This window comes from Ahaetulla prasina, chromosome 2 (genome assembly GCF_028640845.1).
Source record: "Ahaetulla prasina isolate Xishuangbanna chromosome 2, ASM2864084v1, whole genome shotgun sequence".
NCBI classification, from domain to species: domain Eukaryota; kingdom Metazoa; phylum Chordata; class Lepidosauria; order Squamata; family Colubridae; genus Ahaetulla; species Ahaetulla prasina.
This window is the reverse complement of record NC_080540.1, coordinates 90,340,537-90,368,263: the sequence shown is the minus strand read 5'-3', so window position 1 is coordinate 90,368,263 and position 27,727 is coordinate 90,340,537. Positions and strand designations below refer to the sequence as shown.

Genomic DNA, 27,727 nt, shown 5'->3' with positions numbered 1-27,727 from the left:
TTTTCCCCCCACCCGTCGTATCCCTCCCCCCCTTAAAAAACCCTCTTTAAAAACCTATTTAAAAACCCCCCAAAATTCTTCTTGGCCGCATGCCACCTCTCTGGGTCCCAAGACCCTTTGTTAAGGTAGGCCCTCGATAACCTGGAGGGCCATTCCTGCGAGGCGGGGGAACCTTGCAGTCGTAATAGATCGGTGGACGAATATCTCATGGAAGAATATCAATTAAGACAGCAAAAAGTGTACATCCCAGATCGGTGTAGATGTTAAATGCGTTCTAATAGTCCATCAAGACCCGCAGTAAGATGGTAAACAATATGGGCAGATGCAATCTCCCGTAGGGTACTAGATTTCAAAATAGTCCCCGGGTCAGTGTCACATAACATCGGGTCTTGGAAACATAGACCACCATATTGTCTGCTTCACTCCTGTCCTCATCACAGACGGAGAAAGGGAGGCTAAAATGCCAACCCACAATCCGTTGAATTCCGGGGAACCAAAAAGACCGGCCCAAATCCAGATGATCCAGGAGACAACCAAAGGGTCCGGAGGTCCGGCCAAGTCTAATGGCCTCCCCCTCAGAAGATGGTACAATAATATCCTCCTCGGTTGCTGGCCGCCTAGATGGAAAAGTCTCCCTCGGAATCCCGGGTTAATTCCATCCTGGGAAAGGGGCTCATGCAGCTCGGTGGTCAGATGGAACACCGCACGCCGTCAATGCCGCCGCCGCTCCTAAAACCGCCATTAATACCGCTGGATCCATGCTGAATTCATGCCCCAGTGTGCTGCTGTTGGAGATCAAGGCCAACCGCCAATGTGCCGCTGATGGAAATCACGGCCAAAATCATGCCGCTGATGAAGATTGTGGCAGAGGCGAAGCCTGACCGAAAGTCAGCTGGGGGGGAAGAAACGGCCGATGTTCGGGCCCTTAAGGATTCCGACCCGAACGGCCCACCACGCCGCCGCTGATGTTGCATGCGACCGGGAATCAAGTTAGGCCAGTCCGGAAAGGCTATCCCACCCCAAAATGGCCGCCGCCATCCGCTGCTCACCCGGAACTCCAGCCCCGCTCTCAGCAGCCGAGAACCCACCGAGGTCCAAAGACCTCGCTCTCAGCTGCTGGCATGATAACTAGCCTGGGGCCGGAGTCCAGGCAGCCCGGCGGGCGGCCAAACGGCATCTTGGCTGGGAACACCTAGCCGCTGTCTCCACGAGGATTAGATCGCCGCCGCCATTACGCGCATGCGCAGAAGAAGTTAGCCCTTGGGCTAACAGGAATTGGGAATTCAGTAGCAGTGCGGTTGTAGGACCTTATGATTTTCCAGCAACTGGATTTAAATTCTTATCTTCCCTAATTTACTTTAACTAATTTTCCTTGAAGGGGAAGGAAATTGATATAGCCACAGTATAGTGCAAGAATTACCTCCCTCTCTTTATCAAGCATACAGCCTGAGATCTAGTTCACTAACACTTCCAACTAAAGAAAATAAAATTTAATTGTGATAAATGGTTTGTGTTATTCCAGTATCATCTTTTACGCCACTGCCAGTGACTTGACTGTATTTTGTATCCATTAGCGGTTTTCTCTAAAAATCAGCAAGATGGCAGAAATTACCCTGCCAACAGTAAGATAATTATCAACAAGTGGCTTGACAGATAATCAAGATGTTTTTTTTTTGTAGGAAGTCACTTCTAGCCCTGCACATGTACTGAATACCAATGAGCCTCTAATTCAGTCTCAAAAAGAGATCCAGCGCCAGTCCACTCTGCAACTTCTACGCAAAGTAATTCAGATCCCTGAGAATGAATCTGAACTCTCAGATGTTTTTGCACTGATTCATGAACTCAATAGCTCACGGCTCATCCTATCTAACATGAACGAAGAAACAGTTACCATTGAGCAGACTTCCTGGTCAAACTATTATGAGTTTCCTTCTTCCCAATGCCTTCTCTGTAACAGCCCTTTATTCAAAGGAGGGCCAAAGTAAGTGAAATTACAATTATTGCCACTTTTCTGAATCATACCATGCTACATTTCCTTTTATAAATTCTCCACAATGAAACTTAGAAAAGATGTTGCTGTTGCATTTGTATTTTTGTCACATTAATGACTGAAATGAAATGAAACTGTCAGAAGAACTACTTGTCCATAACCGTCAAGAATAGGCTATTATGTTTATTTGCGTTTTCCCCCATGTGTTCATCCCAGAACCTGATTAAATCTTTTTTTTAATCCTGGAGCTTGAGAAAATTACCTGGGTATCTAATTTTGTTAATTGAGATTCAGAAAGCTTTTAAGAGCCGTACAATCATAACCTGAACAGACATTATGTCAATGAGGTACAGTTCATTTTTCTCCAGAAAGGAATAGAAGATAATTTTAATATCTGATAATGTCTGCTATTTCGCAATTTCCCTCTTCAACTGCATTAGCGGGATAAGGTGTTTGGGGTTTTTTTCCAAGCTGATCAAAAGACTGATGGTTATCAAAACAGGGATTAAAATGAGGCAAACTTCCACCCTTAAATGTTAAAAAAGTATGAAGAAACAGATAAGAGCTGGGTGGTCTTCAAAACAACTATGTATGGGTGTCTTATTTGAAAGTAGAGCTCTTCGTGGAATTCTTGTGTTTTAATCCTAAACTTCTTTCAGATAAATAATATTAATCTGAGGCCCTAGGTCCGTGATGGCGAACCTATGGTATGTGTGCCCAAAGTGGCACGTGAAGCAGTGTTGCCCGGCATACACGGCCTTGCCTGTTTGTCTTCCGGGTTTCTAGCGTGCATGCGCACGTGATGGTCAGCTGTCCTTTGCGTGCATGGCAGTGCTGAAAACCGGCCACACATGCACGCCGGCAAGCTGATCATCAGGCACGCATGCTTGTTAGAACCCGGAAGTTTGGCTTTTCCTGAGCACAATCCCTTTGCACGCATGGCAGTGCCAAAAACCGGCCTGTGCATGTTTGCCGGCCAGCTGATCATCAGGTATGCATGACCACTAGAACTCGGAAGTTTGGCTTTTCCAGAGTGCAGCCCCAATAAGCGCGTGTGCGACGTTTCTGAGTGACCTTTTCGGCACTCAGTGCTGAAAAGGTTTGCCATCACTGCCCTAGGTTCTTGTACCTTGAATCAACCATTGCCACTTTACATTTTTAGGAAGAAACTTGGATAGATGGTTATTTAACTGTGTTTAGTTGAGACTTAGCAGGCAGCTGTATCTAAAGAGGCTTGGTTGATACCAGAAACTCTGCAGGATTGGCCATGGTTTTTGTTTGAATGGGGTGGTGGTGGTAGGCTACCTTGAAATTCCAAGACTGCTAAAACTGGGGAATGAAAAAAAAAAGCCCTAGTTCTACAGCATTGCCACAAAATTACATACATAGTGGGACTGAAGGTAACTGTTCTAACAAGACATAATCTTGCCTGCCTGATCAGTAAGAAAGCTACTTTGAAAATGCTTTGATTTTACTTCTACATAGTTAAGCATTATAAAAAGACCCTTCTTCCATGCGTTTCATGGGTCAATATACATTTTTCTCTTCCGTTTCCATAGCTCTCTTGCAGGCCCTCAGGAATGCTGGTTGTTAACAGCTAATCGGCTACAAGTCGTCACCGCCCAGCTCAAGGTGTGTGTGAATGTGCAGTGCTTGGCCCTTCACAGCTTCAGTGATATCTACACTGGTGAGTTAAAAGCTTTTATATAGAGGCTTTTATAAAATTGGAAGCTTTGAGGGGCAGAATACATTTAGGGTGTCCATTTTCTTCCTTTATTTCCCTAATGAAGCTGGGTTGTGCCTTTTTAATTTATTAACCTGGACTTTGAGATCAAGTTATTTTATGGTCTGTTTAGCTTTTTCAAATCCATAATAATAACTGTTCTGTTTTTCAATTATAGGTTTGTTTAATATTGGTAATAAGCTTTTAGTGAGCCTAGACCTTCTGTTTACAATAAGAAACCATATAAAACTTGGCGAGGATCCTAAAGTGACAATTAGCAAGATTTTGGAAACTGTGCAGGAACACACAGGTATTTGTATTACATCCTTTTTCTGCCTTTGCTACATCTTTCACATATTACTTTTGCTCTAAGTGAAGTTTAATACAGATAGCTTTTCCAATCAGATCTGTCCAAAATGCTGGTTGTTTGATGATTTTGAGAAAAGAATAGTTAAAAAAATTATCCAGAAGTTGTGATATAACTGCCATTTAATATTTCAACCTTCAAGAACAAGGAACAAGCCTTAAAATATAAAACTGTTTTAACGGCTGATGTGAATCTTTGGTTGAATGGGGGAATGGAGAGATTGCAAAAATTATTGTTTAACCAAGTAAGAAAGTCAGTATTTAAGACAGATGGTTGGTGATGAAGTAATTTAAGATGGAATACCTTCATACTGTGACTGCTAGGGGGAAAGAGTGGCAGGCTATAATTTGTGTGTGGCCAGTAAAAAAAGGAATATATAATATTATGGAGGTGTTATTTCTTAGGATAATCTGTGAACCTTGAATAGAGAATTATTGAAATGTAAAACTTCCTTCCTTGAAGCAGTTTTTCCTCGCTTGTTCTAAGACCGGGATATGAAAGCTACTAAATTATACTGGCTTGCATGTGGTTCAGATATAGCTTTCAAATCATTGTTAGAGCATTGTAGTATTGGTTCCTGACCTGAGTGAGTAATCAGTACTATTCTTGTCATCTTTAAAAACCGCTACAGGCTTAAATATTCTAATTCACCTGATGAGTAAGCAGTGTTGAGTCTGAGCAAGTTACAATTAAACTAATGTCTGTGATTCTCTCTCTTTGAAGCAAAAGTTCGAAACTCCATGTTGGTGGTTTGTCATTACAGATAGGGATGATTTGCATGAGCCTTCTTGACAGAAATTATTCTCATTTGTTCTTTTTTTCTCCCTTCCTCAGAGAGAAACCTGAGCACTGAAGAGATGAATCAGCTTGAGGAACTGCTGTGCAATGGATACTGGGCCTTTGAGTGCCTCACTGTCCGAGACTACAATGATATGATCTGCGGTGTCTGTGGCATTGCACCAAAAGTTGAAATAGCTCAGAGGAACGTGGAAAGTGTTTTGTCACTGAAAAACATTGAGGTAGACCAGGAATGCATTATTTTAAAAGCTGCACTTGTTTGTTAATGTTAATGTGCATATTTTGTTCAAACATCTTCATCCTTCTGCTATAGAATCTACAAAGGTGGGCCTTTACTTCAGCAAAATTGATGAGTTGGTTTTCTGTTAACACTTCCTTTTAAATATAAAGCAATGCAACAATGAAAGAAACAAGAACAAAAAGCGCTAATAGTTTCTTGAGAAAGATTAAAATAATATGTACAGTAAAAATTAAACATTGATACTTTTCTTTCCTTCTTTTTTTCAATGCTAGTTTACCTGGCCAGAATTCTTGGCATCTAGTGAGGTAAATGTGGAAGATTTTTGGTCAACCATGGAGACAGAAGTCATAGAGCAAGTGGCCTTTCCCTCCAGTATACCTATCACAAAGTTTGATGCCTCCATCATAGCTCCCTTCTTTCCACCACTAATGAGGAGCACCATAGTAGTCAACACAGAAAGGGAGAAGAATCTTGAATCGCATGTAATCCCAGGTGGCAATCAAAATTCTTGTCTTGTTTACGTTTTTAAGCAGTAGTTTTGATGGTATCCAAAGTGGCATTAAGATTAAAAACTCAGTATGTTTTGCAGTAAAGGAGTGTGCCTTAATGAGATTGTGCCATCTTAAATTGCACACTAGCCCCAAATATGCATGTACTGGGCTGCATAGGGATAAATATGTAATGGTTACCTTTTTCCTATGGAATATCAGTGCAAGTACACTGATGCAGCTTGAAGCAACGCTTTCATGCTCATAATAGTGCTTCCAGTGTTTATAGTAGATATGGTTTTATTTCTGTGAATTATGAATGATGAACATGATAGGGACATGATATGGCCTTCAGACATAGGATTAAGGCTGTGTCCTCCCTTGTGGAGATGATGCTGATCTGGGTGTGTGCAATTACTGAGAATCGTATCTTGCTTTTTCAGGCAACGCAAGTGTTCTAGTGAGGCTGATTCAGGATGAAGTTTGTAAAGTGGAACAGATTGGTTCCTACAGTGAGGAAGAACTGCAGAATTTCTTGACACAGTGCAGCATTCCTTGGGAGGAGGGGGACTCCAAGGTAATCACAATATTCTTCAAGCATGCTTCTCTTGAAGGAATCACTACTTCTGTCCAGTGCCTAAATAATGTAATGTCCCTCTTTCTATAATAACAGCAATAGCACTTAGACTTTTTTTTTATTGAAAAGGTTTTAAAAAAAACAAAGACATTTCCCCCCCTTTTTTCCCCCCTCCCTTCCCCCCCCCCCGGCTTCCCGGGTCAATCACAAGGTATTGTTATACATAAACCAAACATAGAATAAAATTTTCCCTTCCAATCCAATTAACCTCATCCAAAGCTTTTCATCTCCCAACCCCCTCCCATTAGATAAAATAACTTTCTAATTATTCAAAGGCAATCTGATATTTCTTAATCTGATATCTGTTTTGTAGATAATCAATCCATTTTTTCCATTCAATTAAATATTTTTCCTGCGTATTGTCTTTTAAAAAAGCTGAGATTTTAGCCATCTCAGCCAAATTAATGACTTTCAGTATCCATTCTTCTATTGTAGGTACCTCTTCTTTCTTCCAGTATTGTCCAATCAACAGTCTTGCTGCTGTTATTAAATTCAGAATCAGTTTAGTCTCAATCCCTGTACAATCCGTTATAATTCCCAAAAGGAAAAATTGTGGCAGGAACTTTATCTTCTTCTTCAGTACATTTTGAATAATCCACCAAATTCTTATCCAAAAGGCCTTAATTTTCTTGCAAGTCCACCAAATATGAAAATATGTAGCGTCATCACAATCACACCTCCAACATTTCGCTTGGATATTAGGATACATACGTGATAATTTTTTGGGATCTAAGTGCCATCTATAAAACATCTTATAAAAATTTTCCCTTAAATTCTGTGCTTGTGTAAACTTAACATTTCTAACCCAGATTTTCTCCCATGTTTCCAACATTATTGGTTCCTGAATATTCTGTGCCCATTTTATCATACAGTCCTTTACCAAATTGCAATAGCACTTAGACTTATATACTGCTTCAAAGTGCTTTACAGCCCTCTCTGAGCAGCTTAAAATGTCAGCACATTGCCCTCAACAATCTGGGTCCTCATTTTAACCACCCTTGGAAGGATGGAAGGTTGAGTCAACCTTGAGTCCCATCAGGGTCAAACTCCAGGCTGTGGGCAAAGTCAACCTGCAATATTGCATTCTAACCACTGTGCCACCACAGGTCCTTTCTATATTTATTAAATCTGTAAAATTAAATTATTTTAATTTCACAAATGATTAATAATGACAAAGTGCATTTCACCATAAAGCTACCCAATTTTTTGTGGTATTCTAAAGTAAAATAAGGCCTGTGGGTCACTGCTTAATCACCTCTGCTAGATGACCTGCAGTTGTGCCACATTTTGTCTCTTATCCTCAACTCTGTATGCTGCTGGCTATTTGTAAGCTAAGACTGTTTGAAAAATTCAGCTGTCTTTTTTTTTTTTCTTTTTTAGGAGCAGCTCTGTCTTTCTCTTCTGGCTCTTTATGATTTTGTACAGAATGGGACACAAATAAGTCAGCCTCCAGCATTCCTAACAGGAGGAAAAATCTACAAAGTGTGTCCACATCAGGTGAGGCAGACAAAAAAAAATGATACTAATATATCATTTATATAGGATGTTCGTAATGAAAATGGCCACTATGAATATTCCAAAAGTGGAAACAAACCCATGTATTTTAGAGGTTTTGTTGAAAACATGAAGTCAAACCCACTGTTCTGTTGGGAACATGGAAGAATGTTTGAAGAGGTTTAGTTTTGAATGTTCCAGCTGTTCTTTAGTCCTGAGATGTTTTGTGATTCATGATGTTTATCCCCCCCCAGTCTGGTCAGTGCAGCAGCAGGAACCAGTCATGTCACTGTTTAGACTAGATTAAATGGAGTGGCATTTTAGATAAAGTATGAAACAGAAAAATGGAACTGTGCACATAGCCAGGCAGAATGCTGATTACAGCTGTATAACTGCTTTCTGCTCTTCAGTCATTGTGGCATTTTAATAAAATCTTTGATATCCAGAATTTGGAGTTAATGGGGATAGATGATTCACAAAATTTATTTGTGGGTAGGTAATGCAAAGGGATACTTCACACCCTTGCTTCACACATATGTTGCTAATGCTTCTAGGACTACATATATCAGGAAGAATGCCAATTGCTTCCTTAGGTTTGGGCCTAACAGGAAGGCTGCAAGAAAAAGAAAAGAACTGATTAATAGGGTTTTTTTTAAGAATCAGTTTTTAAGAATAAGTGTTTATATTAAATACTTGTAGGAGAGAGAGATGATAATGGAAAGGCATGTTGCTAAGTTTAATTGCTGTTTGTCTTGTAAAGAAATTACAAGATTGCACATTTGTTTTCTCATTGTTTCTTTTGGGGTTTTATTTGAAGGTTTTCAATTTTCTTAAAAAGGTTTCCTTGATCAAATTTTCTGTGATTTGGTAGGTAATTTTCATTTGGTATGGGCTACTACTACCCTTCTTTTTTGACCCTGAAATATAAAACAAAGTAATAGCAGCTGCTGTTCTCAAGGTCCCAGTGTTTTCTGTGCTCAAAAAGAAAAAAAGAGAGAGAGGAACAAATATCCTGGAAGCCACTTGAGCTTTACTTAAATGAAACAAAATCAATTTCACATGTTTTAATGAATATGTTGAATGGAGTTGTTTTAACCTGAATTTGAAACAAATCACATTTTCTGCTTAGTGTCCATCTCTTACTAATCTGTCATTCCAGAATAGGAATGGATGATTCCTATAGTAGAAAATGTACTTTTAAAGATGGTGAAACAGGGATGGACACATACTTTTGTATGTGTTGTTCCAGGAGTGAATAGTGTTACAAGTAAGCAAAATAACTAAGTCTGGAGAGAAGGGAAAAGAAAAAAGAAAATTAACTAAATCTAGTTTAAACTGACATTCATTGTATTGTCATTCTACCATTCTATCCTTGTTCTCATCACATCCTTCTATTTGAATGTATAAAAGGTTAAAAGTATAAAATATGAATGTATTTTAATAAATCATATATTTTCTGTTTTAGCCAAGTACCATTAGTGTAATAGTCAGTGGTGGGTTGCTACCGGTTTGCCCTGGTTCGGGCGAACCAGTAGTGGCAATGGCGGAAGGCTCTGTCCACCTGCCCGGACATCTCTGCACATGTGCAGCAGCTTCTGCGCATGCGAGAAGCGTTACGCGCACCTGCACCCATGAACAAACCGGTAGCAAACAAAATTGAAACCCACTACTGGTAATAATGGATCACATAAGATGCCTTTGTTCTTCTCTTCTGTCCCTATTTGATATTAATAGTATTTGATATAATTTGATGCTTGCCTAGAAAAACATTATTTCTAAGTTGTATTAGTATAGTTTTTACAGAATGTAAAGGAATAAGCTTCTTTGTGATGAAAATTACATTGAGCATTCTAAAGTTTGAATTACAAGTATAAATTACCAGGATTACCTTCGGAAACTGAGTGAAGGTTTGTCCCCAGGTTCTTTTGTTATTCTATAGTCTTCCGTCATCTTTTTTTCTTTACAGGTTGTGTGTGGTTCAAAATATATTGTCAGAGGAGAAAGTCCCAGAGACCACGTGGATCTACTAACTTCCTCACGTCATTGGCCACCAGTCTATGTAGTAGATATGGCCACTTCTGTAGCATTGTGTGCAGATATCTGTTATCCTGACTTGACAGCTCAGATGTGGGGAAGAAACCAGGGTTGCTTCTCTGACCCCATGGAGCCTTTAAGGGTTAGTTGCCATGTATTTCTTTGAAGATAAAGCTCCTTACCGATACCTTGACATATCTGGAATAGTTATGTATAGTTTTTCTGTTTCTTTCACAAAATCATGGCTTATTTAAATCTGTTGATAACTTTGATAATAATTCTCTAAATGATATTCTCAGCAAGCAGCAAGAAGAAACAGCCCATTTCAGCTTCAGCACAGCCTAATTAGCACACGTTGATTTTCCGTTGGATCGGCCTTCCGACTCAGCTGTTTCAGGCTGCAGGGATTGCCATTGCCTATTGCTGCACGAGCCTCTGTTGCTTGCTACAAGGAGGTAAATTGCTGGGAGCAGATTTTTTTTCTTGTGCTAATCCAGCTATGCTGAAAATGAAAATGAAAGTAAAGAAGGCTATTTGCTATTTGCTGGGAGGCAGAGGCAGATTTCTTTTTCTTGTTTTCCTCACCAAAAAAGGTAGGTGCGTCTTAGTCCAGAGTGTCTTATACTCTAAAAAATACGGTAAATATAATTCCAAGTTTTTAAAATTACATCATTTAATTCATATATTCAAGATGTGTATTTATGTTATCATCATTTGTTCTTGACTGCATGGTCAAAATCTCCTCCTTAGGAATGGTCAGTTACTCTTTGAATTTTATAGATGTACGCATGGTATGAGAATGTACAGGCTATTCAAAGAGCTTTCAGCCAACCAGTTTTGAACTTGAGTTCAAATCTATTGTGCTCTCTATTGGATTATTTTGAATTATGTTCATATTTTTCTTATTGCTAAGCCAACTTTGAAGACTATAAATACAATTTTCTAATACATACATCACTTTTGTCTTGCTTTTTTCCCTCATCAGTATGTGTCGTGCCCAGAACTCCTTGACAGGCACTACAATGTGGATACAACCACTGAAGAACATTCTGTTGAGCATCCAATCACTAAATCAACATCCCGCTTTGTAGTTCACGCTGGGACAGAGCAGAAAACTCAAAGTGATCCACTGGCTCGACACCGTTCCCTCTCTCTGTGCCGGGAATTGGAGCCCTACGGTGCTATCATTACAGCCATCAACGACAGCAAAACCAATAATGTCCGCCAAAACCCTATAGCATTTGACAGTGCAACCCACTATTATCTTTACAATCGTTTGATAGATTTCCTCTCCAGTCGTGAGGTTGTGAACAGGCAGATCCACGAAATTGTTCAAAGCTGCCAACCTGGTGAAGTTGTAATCCGGGACAATCTATATCGTCTCGGTGTTGCCCAGATCAAGACAGAAATGGATGAAGATGAGATACAAGAAGAAGAAAGTGTTGTCTAATGTATTGTGAGATGATCATCCCTGAATCATACATAATAGCTAAGCAGTTTGTCACAGAAAGTTCCAATCCAGCACAGGACTATATTAAGCTAAGAGTCATGACCTATTGATTGGACTTCTGATCTATAGACAGATTGCTATTGAAGAACAAATTTCTCTTCAAGAGGCTGGGTAAAGCTAGAAGCAACCCAGGATAATTGTTCGAAGATAGAAGAATTTTCTATTGCTGACAAGAGAAATAAAGTACATACGCAGAACATCACTTTTTTAAAATTGCGCATGTTGCTGGAAATGCAACATGCGCGAAACAACCCCAGCATAAAATATGTATGACTGCTCCAATATTCTGAAGTGGCCATCATAGATTGAAGAATATTTGGAACCTAGCTCTTTTAAGTTCTGAAAAGACTTGGAACTTTGACATGGCATTGGAGGCTTGAGAATTTATCTGCTTCTTCAGCTTGTTTTGCATCAATCTGAGAAAATCATACATTATTTAATGATTGAAAGCTAAACTGGCTTGTGTATTAAGTTATAAGCTGCTAGAAGCATCATTGCCCTGGTTATTTCAAAGGTTCTTCAGGGGTTTATACGTTTTGGATAAAGGATGTGGGCTATTGGTCAGGTGGAGATATTCAGGCACTTTATAATCCAGTTAATGGACTTAATTGATTGTTTATTCTTCTGACCACAGATGCTACTAAAGATATTTGTGGATTAATGGTTGGGTTCCATGAATACAATCTGATGTTTTTTCTAATTATTTCTATGGCTAAAATTGTTTGGCATGCAACATAACACTTACCTTTAAAGGCCACTTGGAAACCACTACATACTCCACTATTCCAGTGTTATAAATCTGACTTGTATGAGTTCATACTGTCATAGTCAATTATTATATTGTTTTTCCTGTGTAATGTGCTGAGCCATGATGTGTAAGCTCTACGCTGTTCACTGATTTGTGTTCATTCTTAGCCATCCATAAATCTACAAAGTAAAAAAAAAATTCTGCTACCGCTGAAATGTGGGGAAACATTTCCTGACTGAGATAAATTTATCCACTATGTTTTCTTCAGATTTGTGGTGTGGATTTAAAACTCTCTTCTGTGAAGAGTTCTAGTGTGTACTGTGCTGTTAAAAAACAACAAAAAAGAAACTTATTAAAGTTCTGAGCAAAACTTATGACTTGCTGTTTAAAATGCTAATTTATGAAATACAGTTTTTAAGTCAGTGGTAAACTTTAATAAATTATCTCTTCTTGTGTTGGAGAGTAAAACTATTTGGACAAATGAGTTTTCCTTATTTTGTAGCTTCAGGAGTTTGAAAGATGCAGGGAAAGACACCTCATTCTGGTTGCTAAAGTATAGAGTTACCAATCCATATGGTGGAAGTGTTTCTTTATCAAATGTTTGCATGGAAAAGATTAATTTTAGATGTGTTGAAACAGTATTAATATTTTATTGTCTTTGAAAACAACCCTACAGAATCCATTGGTGCTGAATTTTAATTTTTTTCGTTATAACACTTAACAATTGGGTAATTTGAGTCAGCATAAACGCATGTTTTGTTTTCTTAACTTTATAATCTGAGCTCATTTAGACGTTATGAAGGATTAAAAACAGAATATGAATGATTTGTATCTATTTTTAATATTCAATTAGATTTTGCAAATCTCATTTATTATGACAGGTTATGACTCCACAAATGATTTGCAGATCTAGTTTCGCAGGCCATGCATACTGCTTATGCTTCTATTTTTTTTCTCATTCAAAAAATTAAATGTGCTTTTACTCTACAGTTTTGTTTTATTGTGTCTATCTGAAATAGTATTATTAATTTCAATGGTTTCTAAACTAAAACCATTTTCTGAGTTTCACCTATTAATCATTCCACTCTTGTAGTACTGAACTATTTCCCTTCTCACTGCTCAAACAGCAGAGGGGGCTATACCAGTGCTTCAGCATTCAGGCTAGAATAATGCTTTCTATGTGCTTGGTTATTTATTTAAAAGATCTGTATGGCTGCTCATGTTATATAAAGTTACAAACAAATAACAATACAAAACTTACTCAAATCACCAAACATCATAAAAGTTCCATCACAAAACTAAAAAATGACAGACTTTCTCTCTTTCCCCCCTCCCCCGGTCTTAGTAGCCATATTAAACAGAGTTATATTATACAAGAGTTCATAGAATCAGACAATTAAGTTGCTGGACTTTGTTTCATAACATAATTAACTTAATTAACGTAACTAGTGCTGCAATTAATATAATCTGGTATTTACTATTGGGAATTTGTAAAAATCAGCCTTGTAAAGTCATATGTTTACACAGGGAAATAAAATTGATTTTTTTTAAAAAGAGACTGCAAGTTACTCGATCAAATTGATTTATTTTTCATGATAGCTGAATTATAAATAAATTTACATTTATGCAATCGTTACATTAAGATGCTTGAAACAGAAGTTAATTATTTTAACAATCTGGTGAGCACTAGTAATCTCTGTTAGCTGGAGTTTTGTGCAGTTAAAAAAACATGTTCCCGTGTAACTCTATCAATAGATTTTGTAATTTACATAAGACAATTGTGGCTAAGCATCATGAATATTCTCTTTCATTTTTGTGACCTTCAGGGGTGACTGCTTAGCAAAGTGAATAATCTTTTACGTAAAACCTGGGTAAAAATTATTAAACAGCAATTATTAAGCAGAGGGTAAATCGTTCCAGTTATTTGGAGCTGTTTGGGTCTACTGCAAGTTTAAAGCCTTCACTGTGGGAAATAAACAGGACTGTGCTAACTGAAAGAGATTGCAGTTAGGAGAACCTCTTTTTAAATAGATAAAGAATGCATGAACTTTGTAAACAATTTACCAAAAAAATTGTAAACAACTTTATGGACTTTGTAACTGTGTAAACAATTGTTCTGCTTTAACAATTCTAAAGAGTGATGCTTTGCACAGCCTCCTCAAATAGAAGTGCAGCTCAAAGACAACCTCTGTCCTAGCAACTTGTGCATTTGAACTACAATACGTACAATTGCCACAGTGTTTCAGGTATACCGTGTGTAATGCATGCTACAAAACAAATACTTGTTAAATGTCCCACACTGATTGCCCTTGTTAACTCTAGAAAAATTGATAAAACAGATACTAGAGAAAAAGTAGAGTTTCCATTTTACCAATTATTCTAAAATTTAATGCATTTGTACAATGCTAGCTTAATTTCAAAATTTCCCAGAACTTTATTCTGCTGTTAGAGGCTCCTTAGATAATGTGAGCTACCACAATAATGTAAATCTCATTTTTAAATGTACCCTTTAAACCTCAGTGCCTCCTATTGTTGCAGATGTAGTTGTATCTATTATCAGGTTTAGGCTAGGCAAAAGAGGACTGAAAAATGAGGTGGTAATAGTATAGTGAGGAACAGTAAGCCATCTTCTGATTAATAAGTCCTCACCTTACGCTCAGCAATATAAACTCTTAGCATTGCACATGATTCATTCAATAGAGTAATTGCTAATGGGCTTTGGTGTTGTTGTTTTTTTTTTGCATACCAGGTATGGGTAATCCCAAAAAGATTAGAAAGATCAACAACATTAATGCTACTTCATCAAATTCATGGTATTCTATTTCTAATCTGGAAACAGTGGTTTGTTTTTTTTAACCAAGAAGGATTGCTAACTGATGAGAAAAGTTAACTCTTGTACAGGCTAGAAATTAATTGTGGACAAAGCCACAGCCAAAATGGAGTAATGACCTTTCTTCTATCTTCCTCTGTTTCTTTTCACACAATTCATTTCTGAAATGAAACTTGATCTCAAGGATGAGAGGAGGCCTAGATCCAGCCTAGATTAAGTTGTGGGTGGTAGTCAGGTGGGATTTTTATTTTGTCTTTGTAATACTTTGTAATACTGTTTAAAATGTTCTTAATAGATACAGGAACAAAATCTGCATCACTGAAGGAGAAATTACATCTAGCTATCTTCCATGTCTGAGATTACATCCCATTCCCAACCACATTAATACAGATTTTTTTTTAAATTTTCCAGGGTCAAAAAGATGTGACACAAAATAATTTACACTTATTCTTTATTCCCATCTAATAGATAAACACTGAAAATCAGTAAATGTAAAGGCAACGATCTTAATACATTCATTTAGAAATAAATTTGATTTCATTTAATAGTCTTTGATTTGAAATAAACATATGTAAGATTATATTATAAAGTATTCATTAATAACAAGTGAACGTATATCTAAATCTAATCTTAGCTAACAGACTGTTTTTTATTGAAAATCATAGTACAGGTAGTCCTCGACTTACAACAGTTCATTTAGTGACCAAAGTTGAAAAAAGTGACTTATGTCCATTTTTCACAGTTATGCCCATTACAACATCCCCATGGTCATGTGATTTACATTCAGATGCTTGACAACTGGTTCATAGTTACGACGGTTGCAGTGTTCTGGGGTCATGTGATCCCCTTTTGTGACCTTCTGAGAAGCAAAGCAAAGATAGTGGGGAAACTAGATTCACTTAACAACCGAGTTACTAAATTAACAACTGCAGTGATTCGCTTAGCAAATGTGGCAAGAAAAGTCGTAAAATGGGGCAAAGCTCACTTAACAAATTTCTCACTTAGCAACATAAATTCTGGCCTCAATCGTGATTGTAAGTCGAGGACTACCTGCAATTAATTTATGGGGGGGGTTATGCCAGTTCAATACAGAGGGACAATGAGTGGCTTATATTCCCTTCTTTCAGTAATAATATTCAAATAGCAAAACAATGCCAAGTAATTCACATGTTCTGAAATGGTAATGCCAAATGAGAAAAAAAAAAGAGTTGCTACTTCTTGAAGCTTAAAAAAAAAGCATAGGAGAATTAGATTTATTTTCTTATAGACCCAGCAGTTTTCTTCTTTACGATAGGTGGACAACTTTTGGCCCATCCTTTCAATCCATGCCAAAACTCAGTGACAGAATGGTTCAGTTGTGGTTATTTTTCCAGGTTTGGAGGTTGTTTCAAGGATGAGATGAATGCAGCTTGTCTCAAGAAATCTTCCCACAATCCTCCTTATCTTTAACAATCCCTCCTACCGCTAAAGGCAATGTCTTCCAGTGATGTCCCCTTTTGGTTTGGTTATCTTTTGTGGATTTCAGTCTGCCCTCCTAAGCTACAAGAAATGACTATACTAGAACGGCCGATTACAATGGGAATGCCTCTACTTCTTTCTGTTCCCTGTTCTTGCTCTGCACAACTCCCATCTGGTTCAAAATGTGGGTAATCTAATTCTTTTCCCTCTCACATATTATACTTTATAGGTTTGATAGCTTGTAGCAGAAAAGTGTGTAGAGAAAAGAAAAAAAGTCCATCTGCCTTGTTAAGCCTTGTTTTCTGCGATTGCCCTTAACAATCTCTCCCATCCTGCAAAGTTGATGCACCGATTCTCCAAAGTCCTACATAGCCTACCTTAAGCTGTCAACAGTGATAAAGCCCTCCTGCCAGTAATTAAAATCAGATAGATAGAATGGAGAATTTAGGAATCTGCTATCAGGTTCTCAAGGCACGATCCCAGTCTGTGACTTACGTATGATTGTCTTGTTTTTCTGCTGCGAAAAGCCTCGAAAAGGGATGGGGTTGTATGAAATCCAAGCCCAATCTCAGTTGGTATTTCATCATCCAGAAGGCCCAGAACACACACCCTAGCAAAACTGATAATTGTTGCTGTTAAGAAGGGGTTGCTCCACTTCTCCTGACTCACAGGATTCTTCAAAGTAGCTGGCAGGCTCACATCCACTGTCTTCCTCTTCTCTGGGGCAGGGCAAGTTTTTATAATCCTTCATATGATGTCAAGGAGGAGAGAAAGAGAAATACAAACATACTTCAGAGTCTGAAATGTGTTATTTTGAAAAAGGTAAATTCAATTTAAATTAATTAAAATTAATTCACTCTGGCCTTGAGGTCAATGTTACGTTATTCATTAATTTATCTACACAGAGTACCCAACCTGTTGTTTATATCATTTTACCTTTCTTATTTTTTATTTTCCCGTGCATACAAATGACACTGTTTGGGTGTATATGGGAGAACAGGGTTTTGGAGTTTTTTTCTATGACAACTTTTATGACAAAATGAAAAAAAAATGTGAAAATAATCTTGGCTGAGCCAGCTTCTTGTTTTTGAATTTTGTAAAATAAACTATTCACCTGTTCCTTAATGGCATCCAGCTGGTTCTGAATTAAGGTGCAGATTTGACTGAAAGTTGGCCGTTGAGTGGGCTCCAATTTCCAGCATGCTGTCATTATATTGTACCTGTATTGGAGATGGGAGGTGGAAAAGGAAGAAAAAAACTGAGTATGATACTTTCAGAAGCAAATTGCAGGATAATATGCGACAGCTGATTGGACAGTCACTGGGCTATAATTTTGCATCTTTGATCTCCTTGGGCACTATTGTGTCATCTCATTCCTCCTTTGGCATGGTTCAGGCTCCATGACCCATCTGAGTTTTCTTTGAGAAATATGATGAATGAATGGAAAATTAGCAATTAGATTATTGATGGGTATCATAAAATGTCTATTCCCATGTGTGCCCATTAAGTTCAATGAATTGAATGTCTGAGTAGATGCACCATTGTGCTGCCAAAGACAACTAACCAAGATGGCTGGGAGTCTTTCCTCAGCATAAACATCAACCTTTCTGAACTGAGGGAAAGGAAAATCCCATATAATCAGCCCTGAATAGATCACTCTCAGATTCATAGGTTATGGACAAAATGAATGGAATTCAATTGTACACAAATGATTTCCATGTGACCAGCAGAATCTTTAAACAGGTGGGCAGATTGACAGAGCAAATCCTGAGCATCCTGAGAAATATCTTGAACGATATCAAGGTTCCCTCAGCTTTTTTATGAATGAATGAATGAATGAGTGTGTGAGTGAATGGTTTGGGTACCTGGAGCTGCAATCCTTCTACTTACATATCATCTGGAGCAAAATCTGGCTTCCCCATATGATATCCTTGCTTCACAAGGTTATAAAACTTATTATTCACTTTCACACCAGGATAGGGACTTCTTCCTATAAACACAAGAAAATGGATAATGCTCATATCGAGAAAGGACCCTGTAATTTTAGAATGCTCCCTACAGAACTAGCTAAAATTTCTTAGGAACTAGTTTCACCTTGGTCATTCTTTGCAGACAGTTTGAGAGCAAAATAGGAGGAAACCGAGCTATGACGACAATGGACAAGCATTTTTCAGGCATGGGACTACACCTGTTCATCCCATCCTGCTTGGGCTTTGCAGTGGTCATGGTTAGTGTTTAGAATGAACATTTCTGATTGTTCTAAGAGTAAAAATATTAAATTTTTGTAACAGGGTTTAAGGGATGAAACTTTGCCCATTAAAACCCACCAAAAATGGGAAATGTCATCTTGATCTAAGGTATTAAGTTTTTTAAAGGAATGATATAAAAGCCTTTCATTCCTAAAAACTTTTCTCAACTCAAGTTTGGTGGGAGTTGCATGGATTGGTGGGCGTGGCTTGGTGGGCGTGGCAGGGGAGGGATACTGTAAAATCTCCATTCCTACCCCACTCCAGGGGAAAGATACTGCAAAATCCCCATTTCCTCCCAATCAGCTGGGACTTGGGAGGCAGAGAATAGATGGGGGCAGGGCCAGTCAGAATTTTTACTACTGGTTCTCCAAACTACTCAAAATTTTCGCTACCGGTTCTCCAGAACTGGTCAGAACCTGCTGAAACCCACCTCTGTTGTGGATACTCCATCACTGGAGGTTTTTAAGAAAAAATTGGACAGCCATTTGCCCAGAATGGTATAATGTTTCCGGCTTGTGCAGGTGGTTGGGACTAGAAGATCTCCAAGGTCTCTTTCAACCCTGTTATTCATATTTTTGCATCATGATGTGGTTGCGCAAGCATGAATCCCAAAGCTGCATTTTTGACAAAGCCTTTCCGCATAGAAAAGGCAAGCAAACAGGCAGGCATAAACAAACAAACAAATATAGAAATTTTTCTTCACTTACCTAGGGAGAATATCTCCCAGAGAAGAATGCCATAAGACCACACATCGCTCTGTACTGTGTAGACACATTCAAAGATGCTCTCCGGTGCCATCCATTTCACTGGAAGGCGAGCCTGGAATGATATGGTCTAAATTCAGGAGGAAGCTCTTATGCTTACCATTCTCCACCTGGATTCTTTAGAGGTTAAACATTAGAGCACGTTCTTTGCATGAAGATGATCCTTGCATCCAGATACATCTTGGAGGGATGCCTGCACAGTTGCTATCAATCATTCTAGAGCCAAGTAAAGCTAGAGCTTGATTCAGCTTCATGGGATGTAAATGTATAGATTCATTCCAGTTACTTACATTGCCTTTGACCACATAATTGCTGTCATTCACAATATCTCTGGCCAGCCCAAAGTCACAGATCTTGGCCACTAGTCCATCAGCCACTAGCACGTTCCGGGCTGCCAAATCTCGATGGATGCACTGGATTCAAGAATGAGAGGAAAAAAAGGGGAAAGGGGCAAATTGATTTTCGTCTCATTTACCTTTTAAAAATTATAAATAACTTAACTAACACTCCTTCCTCCTCCTATTTTCCCCACAACAACCACCCAGTGAGGTGGGCTGGGCAAAGGGAACGAATGATTGACCCAGGATCACTCAGACAACTTTCATGCCTAAGGCAGAACGGGAACTCACAAGCTGTTTGTTTCAATTTATTGATCCTATAATTTGATTAGCAGCAAAGCAGATTTAGTCCAGTTTGGCCAGTGCAAGGGCAGTCAAAAGTCTTCAAAATGGCATTTACAAATGTTTTTATATGGTCTGGACTCTAGGCCAATGGAATTAATACAATCTAGAGCAGGGGTCATCAACCTGCGGCTCTGGAGCCGCGTGTGGCTCCTTCACCTCTCTGCTACGGCTCCCTGTCAATCAAAATAGGAGTCACAACTGCCAATGTGTGACACGCGATTTATTGATCTTTTCAACCCCCAGTAGGCCAACTATGGATAAATCCAAGAAAAAAAAGTTTCAGAAGAAAACAGAACATTTAATTCAACTACATATGCTAATTTTGTGGCTGCTCAAGAAATAGTCAGGCACGGGAAGCGTTTTGTGGCTCCCAGTGTTTTCTTTTCTGTGGGAAATGGAGCCAAATGGCTCTTTGAGTGTTTAAGATTGCAGACCTCTGATCTAGAGTAATGGGGAAGGGAGGAACTTTATTATGGCCTTGAATGCCTCCCCTAAGCTATAGTAATTAATTAACTATAGTAATGAAAAAAAGTGCTATTTAGGACACCTTGTGCAAAAAAAAAGATCTACTTACTGATTGTGCCAATATATCTACAAAAGATTTAATCATCTGTGGATGCATTTGGTTAATTCAATTATTTGAATTGACTGCTGCAAAGTTATTTTTGTGAACTCTTCCACTGTCTTTTTCTCTTGAAATGGAGGTGGACATTAAAAGATCAAAATAACACAAAATACTCTTGGTTATTCGTTCCTTTCTTATAAATGTTACTTTATAGTTGTTCCTGTCTCAGTGCATCCATTATTTAAGGGTTGACAGAGTTATTAGGATACCACATAGACAGTGCCCCCAGCCACAAAACACTTGTACAAAGTCTGTAAAGGAAGTGAAGAAAGACCTATTTTATAGAATCTGTGTCTCAGCCACTGGATTTCCTGTTGAATGTAATTTTTATGGACAACTTCTGCTGTAATTAAGAACCAAAGAGGGTGCACTTGTCAACATGATTTATAAGACAGGGCCAAAAATCAGCAACTGTCACTTTCAGTTGCTACCGTTGGAAAGGATGGAGGTTGCTAAAGTTAACGTTCATGTCAGACTACTCCTGCTTCCTACAGCAGCTAAGCAAATATATATATTCAAATAGATGGCCAAAGTTTGTATGTTAAATGGGCAACCAACATTTTTTTAAAATCAATCAATCAATCAATCAGTCCATCAGTCAATCATTCAATCAATATGTTTCTTCTTTTTATGCTGGTTAGAAAAGAGAGAACAGTGTTCATATTATCTTTAACAGGATTATATATTCACTTTCACACAGACGTTATTGTTCTCAAAAGCCACACAGAGTTGTGTGTGATTAAAGACATAATCCAAAAGAAGAGTTCCAAGCAGTATAGTCTCTAAGAACAAATTCTTAAATTATACACAGATCATCTCAGGAATCACATCACTATGAACTGATAGGGCTGTATAGGTAGTCCTCAACTTACGACCACAACTGACCCCAGAATTTATATTGCTTAGTCAGTTTTGCTCCATTTTATTACCTTTCTTGTCACAGTTGTTAAATGCAGTTGTTAAATTATTAACGTGGTTGTTAAGTGAATTTGGCTTCCCCATTGACTTTGCTTGTCAGAAAATCGCAAAATATGATCAACTGACGCTGGAACAGTGCAATGTCATAAACATGAGCCAATTGTCAAGCATCTGAATGTAAGTCACATGACTATGGGGATGCTGCAATAGTCATAAGTGTGAAAAATGGTCATAAGTCACTTTTTTCAGTGCTGCTGTAACTCTGAACGGTCACTAAATGAACTGTTGTGAGTTGAGGACTACCTGAATATTATTCTGTGTAATAACAACAACATTCCTTCCTGCTAGGAAGATAATACAGGAAATCAAGCTTGGGTCTGAACTCCTTTTAGGATGGTGATGATGAAGTACTTTGTCAGGAGAATGTCCTCACATTTTTTGAAGCCAGGAAAGTCATTCCCTGGGCCACTTGGTTGGAGAACTGCAGCAAGTCAAAGAGGTCAAGAGATCGTAGGTCTTCTTTTCCTTCAGTTGATACCAAATTTGTTCCTGGATTGGGAGAAAGTTCACAGAGGTCACTGCAGGTGGGACTTTGAAAGGACAGGTAATGATAGGCACAAAGAAGGCCATGAAGGTCACTTAGCAGTAAGATATTAAGATAAGAAGCAGTGGTGAAATTCAAATTTTTTTACTACTGGTGCTGTGGGTGTGGCTTGGTGGGCATGGTATGGCTTGGTGGGCATGGCTTGGTGGGCGTGGCAGGGGAAGGATACTGCAAAATCCCCATTCCCTCCCCACTCCTGGGGGAAGGATATTGCAAACTACTCAAAATTTCCACTACCGGTTCTCCAGAACCTATCAGAATTTGCTGGATTTCACCCCTGATAAAAGGGGTCAAAAAATATAAGCCTCAAGCGCAATGAACTCTCTGAATCTGAAATCACCCATGATAACAAAGGCCTCCCTACCTAGAGATTAAATATAAGTAACTGCCAAGAAACTAATGGAATTAATTTTTTGTAGCCATTTCCAAGAATGAACTAAAATCGTTCAGCTTCGGGACGGTCTGGACCAAAATTGCAGGGATACAGATGGGGCGTCTGAGGGCAGTCTTGGTGACATTGTGTGGGATGAGTTTGACCCTGTGGCTCCTGAGGACATGGACAGGTTGCTGGGTAGGTTGAATGCCACTACGTGTTTACTGGACCCGTGCCCCTCCTGGTTGGTACTGGCCTCTCAGGAGGTGACACGAGGCTGGCTCCAGGCGATTACGAGCGCTTCTTTGTTGGAGGGAGTCTTTCCGGCCGCCTTGAAAGAGGCGGTGGTAAGGCCCCTCCTCAAGAAGCCCTCCCTGGACCCGGCTGTTTTAGGTAATTATCGTCCAGTCTCCAACCTTCGCTTCGCGGCGAAGGTTGTTGAGAGTGTGGTGGCATGTCAGTTTCCCCAGCACCTGGAGGAAACTGTCTATCTAGACCCGTTCCAGTCCGGTTTCCGGCCTGGATACAGCACTGAGACGGCTTTGGTCGCGTTGGTGGATGATCTCTGGAGGGCCAGGGATAGGGGGTGTTCCTCCGCCCTGGTCCTATTAGACCTCTCAGCGGCTTTTGATACCATCGACCATGGTATCCTGCTGCGCCGGTTGGAGGGATTGGGAGTGGGAGGCACCGTTTATCGGTGGTTCTCCTCCTATCTCTCCGACCAGTCGCAGACGGTGTTGACAGGAGGTCAGAGGTCGGCCCCGAGGCGCCTCACTTGTGGGGTCCCGCAGGGGTCGATTCTCTCGCCCCTCCTGTTCAACATCTATATGAAGCCGCTGGGTGAGATCATCAGTGGCTTCGGTGTGAGGTACCAGCTTTACGCTGATGACACTCAGCTGTACTTTTCCACACCGGGCCACCCCAACGAAGCTATCGAAGTGCTGTCCCGGTGTCTGGAGGCCGTACGGGTCTGGATGGGGAGAAACAGGCTCAAGCTCAATCCCTCCAAGACAGAGTGGCTGTGGATGCCGGTATCCCGGTACAGTCAGCTGAGTCCTCGGCTGACTGTCGGGGGCGAGTCATTGGCCCCGATGGAGAGTGTGCGCAACTTGGGCATCCTCCTGGATGAACGGCTGTCTTTGGAAGATCATTTGACGGCCGTCTCCAGGAGAGCTTTTTACCAGGTTCGCCTGGTTTGCCAGTTGCGCCCCTTTCTAGACCGGGATGCCCTTTGCACGGTTACTCACGCCCTCGTGACGTCTCGTCTGGATTACTGCAATGCTCTCTACATGGGGCTCCCCTTGAAGGGCATCCGGAGGCTTCAGTTAGTTCAGAATGCGGCTGCGCGGGTGATAGAGGGAGCCCCTCGTGGCACCCATGTGACACCTCTCCTGCGCAGACTGCACTGGCTACCTGTGGCTTTCCGGGTGTGCTTCAAGGTGTTGGTAACTATCTATTTGAATTTAGAAAAAAAAAAGGTGTTGGTAACTATCTTTAAAGCGCTCCATGGCATAGGGCCGGGCTATTTACGGGACCGCCTGCTGCTACCGAATACCTCTCACCGACCCGTGCGCTCTCACAGAGAGGGACTCCTCAGGGTGCCGTCGGCTAGGCAGTGCCGTCTGGCGACACCCAGGGGAAGGGCCTTCTCTGTGGGGGCTCCCACCCTCTGGAACGAACTCCTCCCAGGACTTCGTCAACTTCCGGACCTCCGAACCTTCCGCCGCGAGCTTAAAACACATTTATTCGTTTGCGCAGGACTGGACTAGGTTTTTTAAATGTAGATTTTAAATGGGTTTTATTATATATATTGTTTTTAATTATCGGGCTATATTTAGTTAGTTTTTTAATGGTTATTTTATTTTGTATTTATATGTATTTTATTTGCCTGTGAACCGCCCTGAGTCCCTAGGGAGATAGGGCGGTATACAAATTTGAATAAATAAATAAATAAATAAACTGGAAATTGCAGAGCAGAAGGAGATTTAATGGTTCTGTTCTCTTTGCTCAGCCATAATTGCTCTATCTATATATTGGTTTTGCTTATCTATGGACTTTACATATAAAGAACTGCTTTATGAGTGGTCTTTGGTGCTCTCTGAGCTTTCTAGCACTGATGATGCTACCTAGTTTGGGTAATGAAATGTCTGCAAGAAAACAACCAAGCTCAGAGAGAGCACCAAAGAACCCTCATTTCAACTCTGACCTATAACTATTCTCCTTTATTGGAGCTGCTTTATATTTGGAAAGGATTTGTGACCAGAAAATACATACACCCAAGCAGCTTTAATTGTGAAATTCACCTTAATGGACGATGATTAAAGAATATAAATGACAAAGGTGCAAGGGGTAAAGATGCAATTCATGGACAATTATTTGCATGCAAAATGACTTCCAGCTGAAAATGGTAAGGGTATACCTGCTTCAAAAAGAATTTGAAAAAGGGGCTTTCCATTTGGTGTGAGCGGCTTTCATTAAAGCAACTTGTCATTTTTTTAAAATTGTTTTCTGCATAAGTTTGAAAAAAATAAAAAGTTGCAGCCCCTTTAAGAAAATCTCTCATTAAAGTTAATACAACAGGAAACAAGCTGATCCTATAAGAAACTTGAGGAACAAAGCAAAGACTGATTGAATGGTGTAATCTATAAATATTACAAACTAAAAATAAAAGGGAAGTAGTAAAATACTCCGCATTCCCTCCCCCAACATATAGAAGGATCATGTCCAGATCTGGCTTTTCTGATAGGGGTGTGAGAACAATGATCTGATATAAACCCTGCACACAGTGAAATCTGTGTCATGTCTTGAGGAATGAAATTCCTCATGTAATTGAGGAATTTAACTATAGCTGCACAAAGAACATTACAACAAAGAGCAAACTTTATCTATGGCAATATAATTTTAACACCTATATCTGCACATACTATTATGTGTAGTATGCATTACTGGGAATATTTAAGGATTGCAATTATAGGTAGTAGCTGTGTATTAAACGTCCCAGTTGCTCCAGAGATGAAATGTTTCCTTCTTCCTGGATCACACTGAGTTGGCTGGCCTGAAACCTTTCCAGAAGTAAATCATTCAGAATAGGAGCCCGTTTTTAGTGTTCCAAATAGAGAACAGCCAACCTGGCATGGTTTGGAAGACAAATGTAATGCTTTAGAGTTCTCCAGATGGCACATATTTATCCAGTGCTTGCCATTCCACTAATAAGGGTCTTTGGCCAAAGACTACAATGAATGAACCACCAGCAGGAGCGGTTCTATAAAAATCTTCTGCTGTGAGGGAAAATTGCTTCAAAGGCAAAAGGAAAAAAAAGGAGGGGGAAGGAGAATCTAGATGCACAGACCTATGGTATTTACAGTTTAGTATCAAACTAAATTTTATTGAGGGCTGCATCAGGGTTGTGTTTAACCTCAGGGTGGAGTGGATGTGGCCAGGGTGGGTGTGGTCATGTTGCCAGTCGGGGGCGTCTGTGGCGGCCTGAGCACTCGGCCAGTGAAAACGGGCTCCCAGGCTCCATTTTTGGCTGCCACGGCCTCCTGCAATCCTCTGCCAGTGAAAATGGAGCTCGGATGAGGACCTCCCAAACTCTGTTTTCAATGGCAGAGAGTTGCAGGAGGCTGTGGCAGCTGAAAACGGAGCCCATTTTTGCTGGCAGAAGCGCCGGTCCTTTGCTATTTCCAGGACATCCCCGCGGACCAGATCTAAGTACCCCATAGGCCAAATCCAGCCCCCGGGCCTTGATTTTGACACCCCTGATTTAGATAGATGTTAATTTATAAAATATTTGCAGGAAGGATCAATGAGGGAGAATGAATAAGTAAAACTTAGTTCAATTGATACACGATTAAACAACAACAACAGAAAGGGGCCTCTGTGGCTCAGACTGCTAATGCAGTCTGTTATTAACAGCAGCTGCCTGCAATTACTGCAGGTTCTAGTCCCACCAGGCCCAAGGTTGACTCAGCCTTCCATCCTTTATAAGGTAGGTAAAATGAGGACCCAGATTGTTGGGGGCAATAAGTTGACTTTGTATATAAATATACAAATAGGATGAAGACTATTGCTTAACATAGTGTAAGCCGCCCTGAGTCTTCGGAGAAGGGCGGGATATAAATGCAAATAAAAAAAAAAAAGGTTGGAAAGTAATATATTACGAAAGTAAGGGAAGAAACAGGAAGATTAAAAAAAAGGAATGGAAAGTTGGATAGACAAACTGAAGGATCTTCTTTAGAAAGATTCCTTGCAAGAGAGATACCACCACACAGAAACTGAACTATTCAGATACAGTGTCCAGATAGCAATGAAGTGGTAAGTGCCAGAACAGTGAATAAACACGTTTCTAGTGGTCCAACTCCTACAATCTTGATACTAATCCAAAAAGGTGTAGCTGGGGACATAATTATCACCCTTGCATGGACTTTGCCTTCCTCCAAAGGCAAACCCCTGCAAACCCTATAGCATACTTTTTTAAAAAAAAGACATGGCTGCTGTTTTTAGTCTACAGAGTTCCCACTTGACTCACCTAAGACCAAGTTCTGCAGAAGAATTTGAATTAGGGATAGGATTTGAATTAAGACAAGTCCACCCTGTCTCAAATGATTCGGCTGACTTTGGACTTATCTGAAATGGTACAGGGTTTCCTGCTTGAGCAGGGGGTTAGACTATACATGGGTCTCCAACCTTGGCAACTTTAAGCTTTGCTGGCTGAGGAATTCTGGAAGTTGAAGTCCACCAGGTTTAAAGTTGCCAAGATTGGAGACCTCTGGACTAGAAGACTTCAAAGGTCCCTTCCAACTCTGTTATTCTGGTCAAATCAGAGCAGAGTCCTAATTTGTCAAATCTTGTGCATAATGTAGTATTAAGTGAACTAATATTACTAAATTTGTAATAAAATTAGTGTTTAACTTAATGTCTTATTGCCAGGGTTTTAAAAATATATTTATTTATATATTTAAAAATATATATTTAAATATATGGAGTTTTAACTCTTGACAAGCCCATGACATATCCTTATGTTTTACGAAGAGCTATTTGGAAATCAGAATATATATATTTTTAGTTCAGCTAATAAGTCATGAGATGGTTAAGATTTAAACTAGGAAGTTTTGTCCCCCAATTTCAAAAATGAGGGTGTCTGGTCACTGAGAAAGGCATGATACCAACCTGTTTAGTGTACTAGAGTCTCAT

The 27,727-nt window shown here is 39.6% G+C and overlaps 2 protein-coding genes across 8 annotated transcripts in view; one reads left to right on the top strand and one right to left on the bottom strand.

Annotated features, from left to right (window-relative positions):
- HMGXB3 (HMG-box containing 3) overlaps positions 1-13,584 on the top strand; it is a 31,841-nt gene extending 18,257 nt beyond the window's left edge. For all 5 annotated transcript variants that reach the window (XM_058166647.1, XM_058166646.1, XM_058166645.1 and 2 more), the window contains 9 exons: positions 1,680-1,981; positions 3,550-3,677; positions 3,892-4,023; positions 4,915-5,099; positions 5,392-5,611; positions 6,051-6,184; positions 7,625-7,741; positions 9,705-9,914; positions 10,758-13,584. In XM_058166647.1, coding sequence (XP_058022630.1) covers positions 1,680-1,981; positions 3,550-3,677; positions 3,892-4,023; positions 4,915-5,099; positions 5,392-5,611; positions 6,051-6,184; positions 7,625-7,741; positions 9,705-9,914; positions 10,758-11,222 — 1,893 coding nt within the window. In that variant the 3' untranslated portion in view covers positions 11,223-13,584. The remainder of the gene's footprint in view (positions 1-1,679; positions 1,982-3,549; positions 3,678-3,891; positions 4,024-4,914; positions 5,100-5,391; positions 5,612-6,050; positions 6,185-7,624; positions 7,742-9,704; positions 9,915-10,757) is intronic.
- A 1,710-nt stretch (positions 13,585-15,294) lies between these two features.
- The window catches only part of CSF1R (colony stimulating factor 1 receptor), an 83,717-nt gene continuing 71,284 nt past the window's right edge, over positions 15,295-27,727 (bottom strand). For all 3 annotated transcript variants that reach the window (XM_058166642.1, XM_058166641.1, XM_058166640.1), the window contains exons 21-26: positions 21,991-22,106; positions 19,622-19,744; positions 19,275-19,386; positions 18,209-18,308; positions 17,433-17,538; positions 15,295-17,063 (exon numbers count right to left, since the gene is read on the bottom strand). In XM_058166642.1, the coding sequence (XP_058022625.1) occupies positions 16,929-17,063; positions 17,433-17,538; positions 18,209-18,308; positions 19,275-19,386; positions 19,622-19,744; positions 21,991-22,106 (692 nt within the window). In that variant the 3' untranslated portion in view covers positions 15,295-16,928. The remainder of the gene's footprint in view (positions 17,064-17,432; positions 17,539-18,208; positions 18,309-19,274; positions 19,387-19,621; positions 19,745-21,990; positions 22,107-27,727) is intronic.